Genomic DNA, 18,508 nt, shown 5'->3' on the forward strand with positions numbered 1-18,508 from the left:
GCTACCCTCGACCCTCTCCCCAGGTCATTGGGCTCACGAGTCCGCGTCGGGCATCAGGGAGGTGCTCAAATAGAGGTTCATTTCATTTTTGCCCCCCAAGTGATCTCAGGCGGGGAAGGGCGCTTTGGTGGCGAAGTCGCCTCCGGAGCCCTGAATGGGGGAGTAGGCAGCGAAACGAGATACGCATATGGGACGCAAAATTCCTTTATTGAGGCCTTCCCCTGGCGCCTGGCGCCAAAGTGGGTGGCGGCGGTGGTCTCTGTACAGATACTCCAGGACGCTGGCGCCAGGTTCCGTGCGCGTGGGCTCTCGACTAGGGATCGGGTCAGTGCAGCCCTGTGCCAGGCAAAGAAAGCTCGATGGGCGAGTGACTCAAAGAACAATGGTAGCCCCGAAGATCGGCTCACTGCCTTTCGCCAGTCACCGGGTTGGTTTCTTGCAAACTCAACCCGATCTCGTAGAGCCCCAGAATGAATGGGAGGAAAGAGCGTTTTCTGCACGCTAGGGGGCGCTCTTTTGTAGCACTGGGATTAGATGGCACTTTATTGGGGGCTGTCGGTGAGCCCTGATGTGGCTGGGAAGGCAATCACCCGAGGACGGAACATGAGAGTGCCAGCCAGACCACGCACCAAGCCCCTCTGCGCCACTCTCACCTTCTGACCCGTCCAGTCGCTCTTCCTCTGGTCCTGCACTGCCCTCGTCCCCGTCCAGCGCCACCTCCTCATCCTCTTCTTCCCCAGCGGCGCCTGGGAGGAAAGAAAGCCATTGAGGTGGAGTCCTTGCTGTTCTGGACATCGTATTACTTCACCCCCATACTGAGGTTCTGGAAGTGCAGTCCCTCCTTCCCTCCCTGGCTCCCTCACCCGGCTGGAAGTCGATGGTCCTCAGCATTTCGGCCACGTGCTCCACGCTCACAGAAAATTGCTCCATGCTTTCGTAGCCTGGCTCCGGCCGTCCCGCTAGCTCCACTTTCGACATTGTCCCGACCCTGCGGTGGCCACAGCTGCTCAGCGGGCAACGCCCAGGTACCCTCAGCCCCTCCCAGTGCCAGAGGCATCGGCTCGGCCACTTCTTTTCCCTTCCCGCGGAGCCCACTTACTTACTGATCAGCTCCTTGGCCTGCTGCAGGGAAGAAAAAAGAGGGTGAGAGTAAGTGCTGGGCTAGCCCCGGCAAAGCCCAGTTTCTGATTCTTACCACAGTCCTGTAGGGTAGGTGGGAATGCATATCACAAGTCGTTTAGTGCATATCACAAGTCGTTTAGTGCATATCACAAGTCGTTTAGTGCATATCACAAGTCGTTTAGTGCATGTCACAAGTCGTTAGGAGAAAGCAACGGCAGAGGGAGTGACCTGGCCAGGCTCGTGGGGGCAAATAGGTACAAGAGATAAGACCTGAATTTGGGTTTCACGTGCCAATGCCCCCCTGACTTCAGCCACTGTGCCGGGCTGCCGCCTTCCCCCGGGGCCAACCTGCAGGTATAGTGCCATCTGCGGCTCCTCCATGGACTGGATGGCTGACTCCACCAGTTTAGAGGAAGCCTCAAGGTGATCTCCATACTGACGGATGAGTCCGCGGACGCGCTGCAGCTTCTCTTCCTGCTCCCGAGCCAGCGCTTGCAGGAGCTCGCCCTTACGCTCCTCCAGCACCGCGCACAGGGTCTCGAACCTCTGGTTTAGCAACTGCTTCTGCCTGCGGCTGTTGTCCTGAAAGACTCGATCATGAGGGAAGGTGTGGCTGGGACCTATAGCTGAGAGAGCTGGATATTCGTCTGCTCCCCACTTAACGGAACTCACAGAGAGCCAAGAATTAAAGTGACCTGACCATGGCTATACCTGAGTTAGGGGCATGGCCAGTATCCAACCCAGATCTTTTAGATAACATGACATCTCAAAGTAGCTTCCCTGGGTGCTATCTATATTCCTGGCCTTGGTTTTGATTGGCGTTATTCCATTTAATTCACAAAAGTGCCAGTCAGGGGCTGGGGATATAGCTCAATTGGTAGAGTGCTTGCTTTGCATGCACAAGTCCCTGGGTTCAATCCCCAGCACCATTAAAAAAAAAAAAAAAACCCAATGAGACAGCCAGTATATCATTATCATCGTCACTATTTTATGCAATTAAAAACAAAACCAAAGCACAGATAAGTTAAATAACTGGGCCAAAGTCACAGAGCTAGTGAGCAGCAGATCTGGGATTCAATCCAGCAGCCTAAGCACACTCCACCACTTCCAGGAGCCCAGAATCTGTCTTGCCAATTTGACCAGCAATCAGAGAGGAAAAACTATCTTTGGAGCTTGAGGTCTCCAGGCCAGCCCCTTTCCATCCTCTCCTCCCTCCCTAGCCCAGGCTCACCTCAATGGTCTGGCACACCTCCTCCATCTGTGTGATCACTGCTTGCACACGGTCGTTTCCTGCCACCAGCATTGCAATGCCATCGCTGAGCTCACTCTACCACACACAAAGGTCAGCTCTTAGAGCTGGAGAACCTGTCCTGCAGTCATACCCCTGTCACCCCAGCCAGTGCTGCCTAGAAGACTGAACTCTCTACATCAAAGATCTAGGAGGCTTGAAACTATTTAAGAAGTATGGAGACGCATTCTATGAAATCTGGAAGAAGGTAGAGAGGAGAGTCCCACCATCAAATGAAAAAGGAATAAACATTCTCGTAATATTGCCATGTGCCAGGCACTGACTTGGTGCTTAATCTGTAGATTTTTTTGTCTTCCATTAGTTCTGAAAAAATTCTGTGATATCCATTCAGATAATATTGCCTCTTCTCTAGTCTCTTTATTATCTCATCCTGGGAATCTGATAAGACTTATGCTAAGCCTTCTCATCCTCAACCTTCTCACCTCCCAGTGCTACATTATAGTCGTTTTTTTTCAGTCTTTTTATCATATTCATTAATTCTCTCTTCAGAGAAATTTCATTCAATTCATCCATTGAATGTTTTATTTAAATAATTGTAACTTAATTTATAAAAGTTCTATTTGGTGCTTTGTCAGATATGCATGGTCACTTTTAATGTTCTATAATTTCTTTTAAAAAATATCCCATCTTTTAAAAAGCATTTATTCATAGTGACTTTTTATTCTTTAATAATTCCAACATCTGGGCCTGGGGTTGTAGTTCAGTGGCAGAGCACTTGCCTAGCATGTGTGAGGCACTGGGTTCGATTCTCAGTACCACATATAAGATAAAGGTCCATTAACAACTAAGAAATATTTTATAAAAATAATTCCAATATCTGAATTCCTCAAGCATCTGAATTATAATTTTTGTTTCTGCTGACTTCACTCATGGAGTTCATTCTTCTGTGTATCTTCAATTTTAAACTAATATTTTGTTGATCTTAATCAACAAAATCTAAGTGCTAAATTGAGGATATTTTCCTCCAGGCAAAATTTGCAATTGCTCCTGTCAAAGGCCAGGTGGCGCAGCTGATGATGTTAGCTCCAGGGTTTCAGTTTAACCTGGGGTCTTGGGAGTCTTAGAGCAGCTCCCCCACCTTTTAGAGATTTGAAGGCATCGCCTCTTCTGTCAAGCTCTGTGACACTGCCGGCATCAACCCCCTGGGAAATGGTGTCTTTGCTGGCTGCCAAGGGCTCTGTTTTCATCTGGCTCTCTCCTCCTCACCCTGCCCCACTCCACTTGGAGGTTTCTTTCACTTCCTATGTGCCAACCAATCTAATTTTAAAATTATGCTTTATGCAGAAATTAGTTGTGTGATAGGGAGGGGACCTTGAGCATATCTAGTCCACCACACCGAAATCTGTTTTCATCCATTATCTAATATTATGCTTATAACAGCTCTCAAAAGTAGGTATTTCCACTTTCTGTTTTATAATTGAGGAAAGTGAGGTCCAGAGAGGTCTAGTAACTTACTCCGGGCCAAGCAGGGTCAGGCCTAGAACTGCGCAGTTAGCCTGATCCGCTAGACTGCACAAGCAAGTGGAGCGAAAAGGCTGACCCTGTCCTATGCTCCCACTCGAACTCCCCTCCCTGCTTGATACCTTCTGGCGTTTGTAAATAGTGGGCAGTGGAGCCACCTCACAGTCCTTGTGAGCACCAAAGACCTTGCAGAGAGAGCAGGTAGGCACTTCACAGCTCAAGCAGTAGATATTGATCTTCTCCTCCTCGTGTTCCTCACACATGAGGTGCTGCTCAGCCTTGGAGTGCAGTGGCCTTGAGGGGAGCAAGCAGGGTGGCAGTGAGGGTCGGGGGCCAGGGAGGTGAGCCCAGAGTGCTGAGTCTCCACTCAACTGCCATTACCTCCCTGCAGCTCGTGCTGTAGGTGGGTGAGTGGTTTCCATGTCAATTTGGGGAGGGGATGCGGCTAAGAGGTAGAGGAGATCTGGATCCAAAACAAGTCTCTATTCCTGGGGGCAAGACTGTCCCATAGGACAGGAAGTCATGGAGGGTTGGCAAGGTCAAGAGTCTTGCTGGTAGACTCCCAGCCCCACCCCAAGAGGAGAGGGTGAAGGAGAAGTACTACCAGGGAATCAGAGTCTGCCATCCCAGCATGATCTGGGCCAAGTCCCTCCCCTCTGTGGGTCCAGGCCTCTCCTCTCTAAACTGAAGAGGCAGTTGATTGTTCCCTTCCCTCCCTTCTGGCCCTGATGGGCTCCTTGGCAGAGTCCCTGGCCCTGATCTTGTGAGAGGTGAGAGGCAAGAGTCCCTAACAGCTTACCGAGAAGACTCCTGCTTATAAATGTCTATAATGTTCTCCACTAGCAGGTTTCGCTGCAGGCCATACACACCGTGTCGATCCAGGACCACCTCATGCCTGCAAGATGGGCACCGGAAACGGCCTCCTGAAGACACAGCAGTGGAGCCCCGGGATTGCCATAGAGGGTTCGAGGCCTGTGAAAATAGGTGGCACAAGAGAACAAGACAGTGAGGGTGCAGGAACTTGGAGGAGGAAGGAAGAAGGGTCTTGGGGGATGGGGAGTAGGACAGTTGTGGTTGGGGTGGCATTAGCTCTTTTTTACTATGGCTGGGCTTTCCCTGGAAGCAGCTCAGGGAAAGGTGGCCCAGAAGCTGGTTTCTGGCCTTTATCTCATTACTCAGCCCAGCTCCTTGTACATCCCTGCAGCTTTGGCTAAGGCCGAGTGAGGATGAGATCTCTGCAGAGGGGCTCAGCTCAAAGCTTTGGTAGGAAGGCTGAGCCATGCAGCCAGTGTTCCCTAGACTAGGACCCTCTGGGCCATGTCTGGGGAGAGTCTCTGCAGTCTTAGGCAGGAGTGCACACAATGCAAGTGCTGAACAATGAGGCAGAGAAACCATAATTAACCAGGTCATTCTGGAAGGTCCCTTCAGGCATTGGTAGTCAGGAGTTCTGGTTCTTGGGCTGCCCCTGGCACTTTTTTATTTTTTTACTCTGTAAATTTGTCAAGCATTCAACCTGTGTAGTTAAAAACTAAATTGGATTATTCATTTTACATTAGATATGGAGTATGCCAAGTAGTTGCTATGTTCTGGGTTAAGTATGTGAAGAAAATGTACCTTAGCCAGGTGAGGTGGAGCACACCTGTAATCCCAGTGACTCAGGAGGCTAAGGTGAGAGTGTGACAAGTTGGGGCAATTTAGCAAGAACCTCAGCAATTTAGTGAGATCCTATCTCAAAATAAAAAAATAAAAGGGACTAGGGATATAGCTCAGTGGTAAAGTGCCCATGGGTTTAATCCCCAGAACCAAAAGAATAATAATAATAATAACAATAACAACAACAACAATGCACCCTTGCCCTGAGGACAAGCAGACAACTTGCACCTAGTGCAAGGGGCATGATCATAGGGAAAGTAGGCTTACCAGAGAATTGCTCCATCCCATTCTAAAAGGGAGTGCCCTGCCATGCCCACCAGAGGTGACTGGCTCAGAGCTGAGGACCAATCTACTGTTCTCCCAGAAACTTGGAATTAAGACCCGGGGACTGAGCTAGCTACATCATGTGCTGCTTTGGAACCAAGAAGGCTTGTGGGTGGAGCTAAGAGTGTACACTGTGGCCATCCCAGAAAGTGTGATGGTCAGAAACTATGAATAGAGTAGGCAGGTCTACAGGAAGGAGAAAAGAATCAATCTGTGGAGAGAAGTAGAGATGAAAGAATGGCAGAGATTGCTCATTGTTCCCCCATATTCACCTCTTCTTCAATAGAGCCCCTGAGTTTTAGCAAGATAAGTGATATAAAGTCTGCATATCCAAGTCTCCCTTCCAGCTGGATGTGGCCACTGACTATGTTCTAGGAGGTAAGTAGAAATGTTTGGTATAATTTTTAGGAAGTATCTTTAATGGGAGGTGCATGTCCTACTTTCCCTCTTCTTCCCTGCTGCCTGGAATGAAGATGGGATGGGTCAAGTTGAAGCAGCTATCTTGAGCCATGAGGTAGTAGATACAGGTTGAGAATGACAACAAAATCAAGAAGCAGGGATGGGGTTGCTCAGTGTAGAGCGCTTGCCTAGCACATGTGAGGCCCTGGGTTCAATCATTAGCACCACATAAAAATGAAATAAGGATATTGTGTCCACCTATAACTAAAAAATAAATATTAAAAAAATAAAGAAGCAGGTCTCTGACGAAGCAGTCCTAGACTGCCCATCCATATTTTTCCTTCTTCAAGCCACTGTTATTTCTTCTCTTTTTTTCTTCCCCTAGTACTCAGAATTAAACCCAGGGTTCTCTACCACTGAACCACACCTCCAGTCTTTTTTATTTATTTTTTGTATTTTCAGACAGGGTCTTGATAAGTTGCCCAGGCTGCCCTCCAACTTGCAATCCTCCTGCCTCAGCCTACTGAATAAGTGGATTGCAGTCACGTACCAGCATGCCTAACTTTGTTTGTTTTGGTTCTGGGGATTGAATCCAGAGCCTTGTGCATGCCAGACAAATGCTCTGCCACTGAGCTACACCCCCAGCACTTCAACCTGACAAGCTGGAAGGCCATTCACTCCTAGAGAGAAATGGAGAAAATAATCACCTTTGACTTTGCATTTTTAGATGTATTTCCTACAAATGTGTTCCTTGAAACTCTCTAAATTCTACCACACCCCTGGAAGACCAGTTTGGAAGGACTCTTTGGTGTGCACAGCAGCACCCCATCACACACAAGGTGTACCCAAGTCAGGAGACTTGTTTGCTCCTTCGGTGGCAAGGGTCCTAGGCAGGAAACATGGCCCAAATATGTGAAGTGGGCAGCTTAGCTTGGGGAGAGTAACTGACATGTGCTATGCATCCAACATTTTTCTTAGAATTTCTTGAGAGTCATAAGAAATTAACACTTTAGCTATCATAAGCCTGGAATTTGAGATTATCCAAGCTGGAATTGTGCATCTGTCCTTCTCAGTAACTAGGATTATATGACTATTGTTGGGTTTAATTTAGGGAATGTGTTAAAGAGTATGATCACAGACTTTTGTCTGCCTAATAAAATTACCTATCAATATTTAGAATCCAATGGGTAAGGAGGTATTGAAAGAATAATAAGGCTGCAAGCTCCTGGAAAGATCTTACTCACAATTGATTTGCACATGGTGGGATATAGGGGTGCTCACTAAGTGTTGGAAGAGAGGAAAAGGGACCTCCATCTAGCTTAGAGCAAAGGCAAACTCCGGGATGTCTTCTCTTCTCCACCTCCATTCCTCCCTGTACCTGTCCTCTCCCTGGGACACAGGTGCAGGAGACTCATTACTTAACATTCTACCATTGTTTTGAGGATTTGTATGTGTCAAGCACCGTGCCCTGGACTTTTCCAACATTATTGAATTTCATCCTCTGGAGCTTTTTGTAAAGATAGTGAAAAGATGAACATTCACCCATTTACCCCTACAAGAAATGTAATGACAGTGACTAACAACTATTGAGGACTTACTTTATGTCAGATTTGCTCTCATATCAACTTTCTGAAGCAGGTATTACTACTAGCCCCATTTCAAAGATGGGAAAACTGTGGCCCAGAGAAGTGAGATAAACTGCATGTGGATATCAGCTAAAGGTGGCAGAGATGACATTTGAACTCAGGCATTCTGGAACTCTGAAGAATTAAATAGCTGTTCTTCATAGAGGAAAGAAATCACAAGATGAAAATCATCTATGCAACTGTGGATTGAAGTTATTTAAGCATACTTATTTAAGTTATATAAACAGAAGATGACCCATCAAATCAAAACCTTGGGTACCGTGTTGCATGTAAGGGCAGAGATTTCAACCAGAATGACCTGCTTGTCTGTGAGAAGAAAAGGAAAGGTCTCAGGGGGGAGACCACTTCCTAGGGATCTGTGCATACCTCCATGGGAGACAGTTCACTGGATTCCCTGTAAAAAACATGCTGAGACAACATAGCCAAAATGGGACCTCAGCTACCTATTAATTCAGGTCATATCCTCTATTCACCAGAGAAGCTAAATGACTAAACAGAGATTGCAAACTGATGACAACATCCGGCCAGCCAGCCAGTTTGCATTTGAAACAGCAAAAGAAACAAGGTAAACAGGGTGAGTCAAGAATTCACAGGGTTAGGCTGGGGATGTGGCTCAAGCGGTAGCGCACTTGGCCTGGCATGCGTGGGCCCAGGTTCAATCCTCAGCACCACAAACAAAGAAAACTAAAAATAAATAAATAAATATTAAAAAATTATCTCTCTGTCTCTCACTCTCACTTTATTTTTTTAAAGAGAGAGTGAGAGAATTTTTTAATATTTATTTTTTAGTTTTCGGCGGATACAACATCTTTGTATGTGGTGCTGAGGATCGAACCCTGGCCACACGCATGCCAGGCAAGCGTGTTACCACTTGAGCCACATCCCCAGCTCAATCTCACTCTCACTTAAAAAAAAAAAAAAAAAAAAGAATTCACAGGGTGGAGGGGGCAGATAAACAACCCCCTATTCAAAGAGGAGCCAAAGGACAAAGGACTCTTCCAGAAGAAGACATTCTCAAAGATCAATACAACTTCAACCTAATGTTTGTAAAGAAATGAAGAAAACTTAGTCTATTTAATTGAAGAAGAGATCTAAGTGATGGCAGCTGGAGAGTTAAACAGAGCTAACAGAATTAAGGAGAGGAATCAAACAACATTTTTAACGGAGAATCCTCCCACATCTGGCACAGTAGAATGGATGATGCCATTAAAAGCCATATGGATTATAGCAGAAATGAAGAGAGAAAAGTAATCAGGATCCAGCCTACAACATGGACCAGCCCTGAAGATATTCTGCTAAGCGAATAAACCAGATACAAAAGGACAACTGTTGTGGAATTTATCTTATATGATGTACATAGAATAGTCAAGTACTGAGATGTGGTTAAATGCCCCTGGGTTCAAGTACCCCAAAATTTAAAAAATAAATTAATTAATTAATTAAAATAAAGATACAAATCTATATATACAGTATAAATTTACATGTGATTCAATTTTTTCTTCTTGGTATTCATTGGCATTTCCCAAGTTTCTCTGTATATGCTACAAATGACTAAGTACATAAAACAAAAATTAAATAGTTTTGAAGTAATTGTTATTGAGTAGTAGTGTTGTGGGTCTCATCCTTCTCCCTTTTTTCTTTTTTATGATTTCAAAATTTTCTATGAGGATTTGGGGTGGGGTCTCCCTTAATTTAAAAAATGCAAAGCTCGGGGCTGGGGCAATAGCTCAACTGTAGAGTGCTTACCTAGCACATATGAGGCCCTTGGTTCAAACCTCAGCACCACATACAAATGAATAAATAGAATAAAGGTATTTTTAAAAAAATCCTTCCTTTAACAAAAAATGATATGCTCAGACATGACACAAATAAAAGGGGGCACTAGAATGCCATATAACGGTGCCAACAGGACAAAACACTTCAGGGGACACAACTAGAAGGATATTAGTATGAAGAGAAGATGCCACTTGTAACGGACTTGAAATCAGGGTAGACAGCAGGAGATGGTAGGTTGGAAAGAGTTTCAGGAGCAGAGGGACTGTAGAAGTTCATGTTACAAACAGAGGAGCATGCGGGAAGCTGGAAAGATGGGTTTATCGTGGAAAGCTTTGAACAGGGTGAGGACTTGAACTTGATTTTGTAGGCTGGGTTTCTAAGTTGGGAGTGAAAAGGTGGTAAATATTAATCAAACAGAAGTAATGTGGATAGATGAGACAGAGAGAGGCTAAAGGCAAGGATCAGCTAGGAAGCAAGTGCCATGGTCAAGGTCAGCCACAGGGCTGACTAGAGGGATGGCAGCACTAGAGAGATGAGGGAGACCAGAGATGGGATCAGTGGGACTGGTCAGTCACTTGGATTTGGGGTGTTGGGGAGAGGAGGGAGTGAAAGACAACTCTGGAATTGCAAGCCAGGGTACTTGGGAAGACACTGATGTCCCCAACACAGGTGTACTTAACTTGGGCGCCAGACACCAAAAGATCCATGGAGTTCAGGGAGTTTATGAACTTGGGTGGGAGAAGAATTACATCTTTATTTTCATTAATCTTTAGCAGAAACGGAACATTTCCCTCAGTGATGAATGCAGGCGCAAAACAGGAGTTTTAGCAGCACCTGTGACTTTGTCACCAACAGAAATCACAGTTGTTTTCATATCATGTTACAGTTGTTGCTGGAATCTCAAAAAACAATTTACACTTACACTACTTCTAAGTTACAGTAGTTATTAGGCCACTGCTAAATCTCATTATTTAATGGGTTCATCAAGAAGCACATATGTCAGGGGCTGGGGTTGTGGCTCAGCGGTAGTACGCTTGCCTAGCATGCATGAGGCACTGGGTTCAATTCTCAGCAACGAATACAAATAAATAAAAATAAAAAGGTCCATCAACAATTAAAAAAAAATTTAAAAAAAGAAGCACATAAACAATTCAGTAATTCCCAAACCTCCTCTTCCTCCCCCTCCTTTTTTGTTTTTTTTTTTTTTGTATTGGGATTGAACCCAGGGACACATTACCAGTGAGCCACATTCCAGCTTTTTTTATTTTTTATTTTGAGATAGGGTCTTGCTAAGTTGCTTATGGCCTCACTAATTTGCAGAGGCTGGCCTTGAACTTGGTGATCCTCCCATCTGAGCCTCCTGAGTTGCTGGGGGTTATAGGTATCTGCCACTGTACCTGCTTCCAAACCTCCTTCTTTATTGGCCTCTCTAAGATTCTGTTTAGACATTTTTTAAAATACCATAGATTGAATTCATGGTGCTTAACCACTGAGCCACATCCCCAATCCTTTCTGTTTATTTTTTTAAGACAGGTTCTCACTAAGTTGCTTGGGGCCTTGCTAAGTTGCTGAGGCTGGTCTCAAACTTGTGATTCTCCTGCCTCAAACTCCTGAGTTGCTGGGATTACAGGGGTGTCTCACCTCAAATAGCTAGGCATTTTTCTCCTAACAGCTCCCCTTGCCCCATTGAATGTCTACACCACAGATCCACTGCTTATATACTGCATGTTTTTTTGTGTGCTTTATACATAACAAGCATAAGACTGTTTTGCCTCTTTAGCAGCAATATCACCCTTGTTGAGGGTGCTTCTGCATTCTAATGCAACTGGTTTCCCATATAAACACATATTATATATATGCATTTAAAAACATCGGTCTTGCAATGGATCCGTAGATTTCATAGACTGACGAATAGTTCCATGGCAAGAAAAAGAAATTACTCTCTGTTCTGTCTATAAGTCTTTCTTTTTCTCATCACAAATAGGAATCTTGGGCTCTAGGGTAGTGATGATAATCTCCTTACTATATCTTCATAGTCAACAGTCTCTACTCTGGGCTAAAAATCTCTCTGCCAACTAATTTCCAGTTAGCAAAATCTTACATTCTGCTTCTGTTTATTTTCCTATTTCAAGACAAAATATAACTGATAAGCTTTATTGTATGTATGTTCTTTCCTTAAATATTACCTTTAGACAAGAGAGTCAGCCCCAGGAAGTAAAATTTTTATGTGCCAACAAATGTGATGTTTAGAGGAAATTCTATCACTCTAGGAAATAGAACTCAACACTTAGATTTATGTCCCTACCCTATCTCTTTGTTTGTGTGACCGTAACCTGCTTCCTGTGTTCTCTCTCTGATCCATTCTATCTAATTCAAATGGAATCCTGTCTGCAAAGGTACTCTATAAATTATAAATCACTGTGTAAACACAAAGGAAATAGTAACAATCCTAATCTAGACCTTAACAATAAAGATCACACAGAACCACAGGGCATGAAATAACTGTTTGTTCTTCACTGTGAAGGATAAAATGGAATGGAACAGGGATGGGGGTGCAACTCAGCAGCATAGCATGTGCTTACCATGCATGATACCTTGGGTTTAATCCCTAACACCACTACCCCCCATAAGAAACAAGTGGATTTAATTCTGGCTCTGTTCAGGCTTTAGCTGGCATCCATGCCATTAGCTGTCTCTTGTAGGCTGCATGGTGCCTTCTATTGTAGGTTCCATAACCTCTGGTAGAAATGTTCCATCCAAGAAGATCTCTGTAACTGCTACTACTTTGGGAAATCCATACTTATTGCAGAATGTTTTCCCTCTTCTCTACCTGACCAGGGAGAGGCTAATGTGGGACACAGGCCCAGGATGCAAGGCCAACCTGATGATCTGCCAGTGAGAAATGGTGGACCAGGCAGGTTCTGTGAGTCAGACCTCAGAACACACTGGAGAAACTACAGGAATGTGGTGGGCAGAAGTCCAGACATTTGGAGAAAAGTTGCAAAGCCTTGGAAGAATCCAGGTTTCAGTAAAAGCTGAGCAGCAGCTTTAACAGGGATTTTGAGAACAGGGCTAGCCATGACTGACAGAGTCTAGGGAAGAGCCCCTGCCCCTTCACGGGGTGACAAACTGAGCCCTGCTACCAAACAGACCACAGAGAAGCAGAAGAGGAGGCCAAGTGGGAATGCTAGGTACAGAATGGAAAATCCTTTAAAAAATCATATTTCTTGAATTTGTGAAAGCAGATTGGTAGAATTACAAGGGTTGTTAAAATCATTTTATAATACCCTTTTAATCTAAAGATGTGTAAACAGGCTATTCTTTGTTTGTATTTTGTACTGGACATTGAACCCAGGGGTACTCTACCACTGAGCCCTTTTTATTTTATTTAAAAAAAATTTTTAGATGTTGATGAACCTTTATTTTACTCATTTATTTATATGCAGTACTGAGAATTGAACCCAGTGCCTCATACATGCTAGGCAAGTGCTCTACCACTGAGCCACAACCCCAGCCCAAGCCCTTTTTATTTTGAGACAGGGTCTCACTACATTGCCCAGGCTGACCTTGAATTTATAATCCTCCTGCCTCAGTTTCCTGTGTAGCAGGGATTGCAGGTATATGCCACTGTGCCCAGATAGCCTCTTGCTTTGTGTCATGTGTCTAATTACCAATGACAGTGGTGCCAGGAGTGCTAAACCTCAGTCTAGGTTTTTGTTCCCATGAAACCAAGCTTCTTCCCTACAGAAGTTAGAGCACTGCTAGTGGGTTAACGCAACTACAAAATTTTGGTGAACCAGTTTCTCATACAAGAGACCTGCCCAAGGCAGAGCTAAGAAGTTCTAGTGATCTGGGCAGCAGGTACATGGGATCCAGGAGACAGGCTGCTGGGATTTTCACCGGAAGCTTCTACCTGGTGACACCAGGTCCAGACAATTAACTGATAGCTGGAATAGGACTGGAGTGAAACCAAGGTCTCCTCTCTGTCGGACCACCCTTTTCTGGAGAAGGAGGTCTCTTCATTGCTATTCCTCTCTGCAAGTCCCTCTGTAGCAGAACCTCCTCCATAAAAGCTGCAACCTTCTTACAAGACCTTCTGCTGAGCTACAACAGGTTGCAGCTCAAACAAGTAAGTGCCCACAGTAAAGTGGGGGCAGATACAAAAATAAACTGAAGGCTTGCTTTAAAGTAGTTCAGACGCGAATAGAGTTTACAAATACAGAAACACATGGGAAGATGTTTGTGTCAAATTCCCACACCAACAGCTTTGCTGTAGTCAAAATTCTCAGTAGCTGAGTGGGTGCAAGTGCAGAGAAAGAGGGAGGGAGAAATTAGAGAGCGTTAATGTCATATTTTACTGTTTTCTGTTTCAGTTCAGGGAGAAAGAGAGATGTGTTATAGCTCTAAAGAGAAGTAGTCACATTATAATGGCAACTATGTGAAAATATGTGTGGGGATAAGGACTTGAAAGTAATATGGAAGAAGAAGGAGAAGGAGAAGGAGAAGAAGAAGAAAATTAGATTGGTTAAAGGGGGATTATGGCTGATTTTCTCCCAAATCCTTAATCCTGTTCAACATTTTCAACTAAATATTTTATTCAAAGTTTTCTTCCTGGCTGTCTAGCAAACCTCATTTTACAAGGTCACATTTCCCCCCAATTCCTATTTGTTGTCCATCATAGAAGTTTTTAGCCCAGCAAAAACTGAAAACCATCTTCAGGCTCTAGAGGATGGATTAGATAGACTGTGCTCCACTCATTGCAATGGAACATTAGACCACTATTCAAGAGGAAAGCAGAGGGCTGGGGCTGGGGCTCAGTGGTAGAGCACTTGCCTAGCCTGCATGAGGCACTGGCTTTGATCCCTGGCACCACATAAAAAATGAATAAACAAATAAATAAAGGTATTGTATACATCTGCAACTAAAAAAAATATATTTAAAAAAGAGGAAAGCAGAGAGCTGAATGTGTGGTTATGGAACAAGCATGGCAAAGTGAACAAGGCCATTAGTCCAGTGTAAGTATGTTTATATGTGCAAACATGGACCTAGGTGTGAACATTTCCTGGAAGGATTCCCAATAAAGTTGGTAATGGTTGCTTCTATCTGGTGAAGAGAACTGAGGGGCTAAGGTAAGTAGCAGATTCATTTTTCATGATATAAACTCCTATGGTGCTTGGAAGAAATGTACATAGGAAAGTTTAAATATGGTGTACTGGTGTCACTTTCATAACTGTTAACTTTCTAGGCAATGTTCTAAAGGTTTTCTTCCTAAGTGGTTTGAAGATAGAGGAACTCAAAGTCCTATTCTTGTCGCCATACTTAGAAAACAATCTGATTATGCCTGGAGTTGTCAAAATGTGGAGGCAATGTGTGAAAAAACTAAATATGCTCATCTTTCAGACAGAGATCTGCTGAGTTCTGCCAGGAGGCATATACATGCAGCTGGGTAACTGGGTCAGCCTCCCCCAAGCCCTCCCAAATAAAGCAGCAAGGAAGGCAGATGTTCTCTGCTCTCTGTGGAGGGTTCAGGGGTGCTCTGCACTTCCAATGCTGTATACCACTCCAGACCCATAGAACCATTCCTGAGTCCTGGGAATCATGTTACTTCCCAAAGAGTCAGCACAAGTTTTGTTTGCCTGCTTGTTGGTTTTTGGTTGTTTGGTTTTGAGCCACTGTCTTGCTGTGTTTTTCAAGCTGGCCTCATACTCTTAGGCTCAAGCAATTCTCCCACCTCAGCCTCCCAAGTAGCTGGGACTACAGAAGCAAACCAATGTGTCCTGATATTGCATAGGGTTTGACTCAGACCATCTCCGAGTCTCTCTGGGCCCATATCAGTATTCTAGAGCTTCTTGGAACCCAAACAGTGCTCCTGTATACAGAGGATTGCCTCCAATAATGGGGGACACTTCAACTTCTTCTTGCCTCTGTATACAGGTTCTTTTCATGGGTCCTACTGTCAGATAACACTGTATGATTTGTATTTTAACATGCTGGCCAGTTTTTTAGAGGACATGTTAACTTTGCAAACTTCTCTTTGATTTATATATTTCAGGTTCATTAGAAGAGAGGATATTTCACTATAAATTCCTAAGAAAGGGTGGCAAAGTCTTTCTGCAATTCCTTCCCAGGCATCTCAGCCTGAAGAATGTTCAGAGAGTTAGTTAGACCAAAGGAAATACCAAGGTGGTGGACAAGACTTGAAGCCTGGGGTGAGGGGGCATAGCATTCAGTCTAGGCCCCCAGAGAGGGAAAGGCATGGCTCTGGAGCCACATTTGAACACTCAGAATAAAAGGAGATGGGAAGGGGTCTCAGCAGGAAGATAGCAGGAGAAACTTCAGGTTGGTGGACACCCAGTGGAGATGGCAATAATGTGTGATGGCCTGGTTTAGTTATTCCATTTTTTCCCCCAAACATCTGCCCCAAGGAATCTAAAAGATAAGTATTTTCTTAGTTAAGTTAAAAATCACTTGGGTTGGGCTGGGGTTGTGGCTCAGAGGTAGAGCGCTCCCCTAGCATGCATGGGGCACTGGGTTCGATCCTCAGCTACCATATAAAAATAAAAAATATATTGTGTCCATCTAAAATTAAAAAATAAATTACAAAAAAAATCACTTCACACACCTGTGATCTCAACAACTTGGGAGGCTGAGAAAAGAGGGTTGCAAGTTTGAGAGTGGCCTCAGCAACTTAGGGGGGCCCTATGCAACTTAATGAGAACCTGTCTCAAAAAATAAATAAAAATAAATGAATAAATAAAAAAGGGCTGTGTGTGTGTGGCTCAGTGGTTAAGTGCCCCTGAGTTCAATCTCTGATACAAAAAAAAAAATCATTTGTGTTGGGGTTAGAGTGTAGCTCAATGATAGAGCATGCTTGAGGCCCTGAATTCAACTCACAATATACACACACACAAAAAAAAAAAAAAAAGAAAAGAAAAGAAAAAGAAATAAATTACTTGTGTGCTTGGCACATTTCCTCATACTAACAATATTGAAGAATACTTATTTATGATGCTTTATCACTGAAATGCATACTAAGCCAAATGGCTCTTATCTAGATAAGAATTTTCATTTCATTTTCAAGGTTTTGGGTGTACCCGTGCATCTACACACACACACACACACACACACACACACACACACACACACACACACACAAACTGCCCATCACTCTCCCCAACCTCTGATCTGTACTTGAACCTCCATTTATAAACCATTCTGGTATATGCTGCTTTTATTTTTGAAATCAGTACCAAAATGATATTTGTGACTTTGCTCAACTATGCTCTATGACCAAAGATGAACCAAAACTGGCTGCACTTTGGGGAATTTCTTCTCTGCCTTCTGTGTGGTAAGTCTTGACCTCAATAGCTGTTAGCCTCTAGGCCTCTTTACTGAACAGTCTAGAAGGGTCACAGGTGTGAGCTGAAGTTGGGGAGAAATCCCAGTATCCTGTCATTAGGTCAAACTTTGTCCCCCAAAACTGATGCCTTGGGCTTTACTGTAATTCTGGTGTCATTTGGGGCTTCGTCACAGGATTTATTATTTCATTCTGAATGTTTCAGCATTTCATTGATTTCTTCTCTGGAGTTTCCACAAGGATCTCGAAATCTGAAACCCCAAACTGAATGCAGAGTTTAGTGTGGCACCCACAGAGGCCAGTGTGAGACCACCTCCACCCAGTTTGTGCTGGGCACGCTGTCCCCTGTGGATGCCAGCCTTCCAGCTACTGTGGCACAGGCTATGCTTGCCAGCCTGCAGGGCAAATGCTGACTCATGCTTACTTTGGGATCCTAGGACCCCAGCTCTTCTGCTCCTAGCCACCGTGGCCCCACCCACCTCCCAGAGCACTCTGCCCAGCACCCTCTGGGGTTCCTCACCACCCCTGCCCTGAGCCCACCTGGAAGACATCATTGGCGCACTTGCGGCACAGGTTGTGCTGGCAGGGCAGGATCACCACGGGCTTGGAGAACATCTCCAGGCAGATGGGGCAGATGAGCTGCTTCTCCAGGCTGTCCATGCTGTGCGCATCCCCGAGCAGCGGCTTGAAGCCCACGGTGAAGTTCATCCCCTCAGTGCTCTGCTGGCCCTGGCTGCGGCCCTGGTCTTGGCCTTCTCTACTGCCTCTGGACCCTCCTTGTTCACCTCAGACTATCTGTGGGTTCTTAGGCTCCCTTCTGGTGCTCCCTCTTAAAATAGTGCTGCTCTATCTTCTGTCCCTTCCTCTGAAACTCGTCCTGCCCTGGCTGTCTCCAGACACGTCTGCTCTTTGCTTGGTGTCCTTGCCAGGCACATGTAGCTTTATCCTTCCCTCCCTGGGCGATTCTCCTTTTGTTCCCCAAACCACTCTGGTTCACTCTGGGCAGCACTGTTTGTCCCTTGCTCCCCAGAGAGGAGATTAATATTATCGTGGGGGTGGGGAGACAAGGGGCATCTGTGTGACATTCCAACTCCCAATTTAGCTCATGTAAGGCGAGCCACAGCTGTCAGCGGAGTAAATGACCCTGACTCACTCAGGAATGGGTGACTCCCTGGAGCAACAACCGGGGCAAGTGTCACTACTGATACATAGTGACCAGCAAAGGTGTGGGTTCCTCTCTGGCTCTCGCTGTGAAGGCTCCTGTGAGCCCTGGACCCCTATGCTCTGGCATGGCCTCTTCATACAGTCAGTGGCAGTCTCTAAATCAGGTTGTGGGAGAAGCACCACACATGGCTCAGGGTGGGAGGAACGACCTGGCTGGATCTACAGTCTTCTCCTCAGGCTTAGCCAGTGACCCTGGCACTCCTCCGCAAGACTGTGTGATTCAGAAGAGAGGCACCA

General features: G+C 45.0%; 1 protein-coding gene across 4 annotated transcripts; it reads right to left on the reverse strand.

Moving 5' to 3' along the window:
* Nucleotides 1–188: 188 nt before the first annotated feature.
* Nucleotides 189–18,444, reverse strand: Trim54 (tripartite motif containing 54). 4 transcript variants are annotated; one of them, XM_005322530.5, is made up of 9 exons: nt 17,588–18,438; nt 4,692–4,864; nt 4,015–4,186; nt 2,354–2,449; nt 1,471–1,704; nt 1,100–1,122; nt 864–988; nt 654–746; nt 189–336 (listed from the first exon to the last, which is right to left on the reverse strand). In XM_005322530.5, exons 1-9 carry the CDS (start codon nt 17,753–17,755, stop codon nt 326–328), a joined length of 1,095 nt encoding a protein of 364 aa, XP_005322587.1. In that variant the 5' UTR covers nt 17,756–18,438; the 3' UTR covers nt 189–325. The 4 variants fall into 4 exon arrangements, 1 of the variants encoding a protein (XP_005322587.1); XR_013429156.1 differs by lacking the exon at nt 189–336 and having other exon boundaries at nt 722–746; nt 864–1,359; nt 17,588–18,444; XR_013429154.1 differs by lacking the exon at nt 189–336 and having other exon boundaries at nt 722–746; nt 864–1,392; nt 17,588–18,444.
* Nucleotides 18,445–18,508: the final 64 nt, after the last annotated feature.

This window comes from Ictidomys tridecemlineatus, chromosome 12 (genome assembly GCF_052094955.1).
Source record: "Ictidomys tridecemlineatus isolate mIctTri1 chromosome 12, mIctTri1.hap1, whole genome shotgun sequence".
NCBI classification, from domain to species: Eukaryota; Metazoa; Chordata; class Mammalia; order Rodentia; family Sciuridae; genus Ictidomys; species Ictidomys tridecemlineatus.

Bases quoted from the DNA above. Each gene is read 5' to 3' on its own strand.
- Trim54 (XM_005322530.5), bottom strand. From the start codon at position 17,755: ATGAACTTCACCGTGGGCTTCAAGCCGCTGCTCGGGGATGCGCACAGC. The intron at 4,865-17,587 runs GTGGGCTCAGGG...CTATTTTCACAG, and splicing joins GCGCCAATGATGTCTTCCAG to GCCTCGAACCCTCTATGGCA. The intron at 747-863 runs GTGAGGGAGCCA...CTTTCCTCCCAG, and splicing joins GACCATCGACTTCCAGCCGG to GCGCCGCTGGGGAAGAAGAG.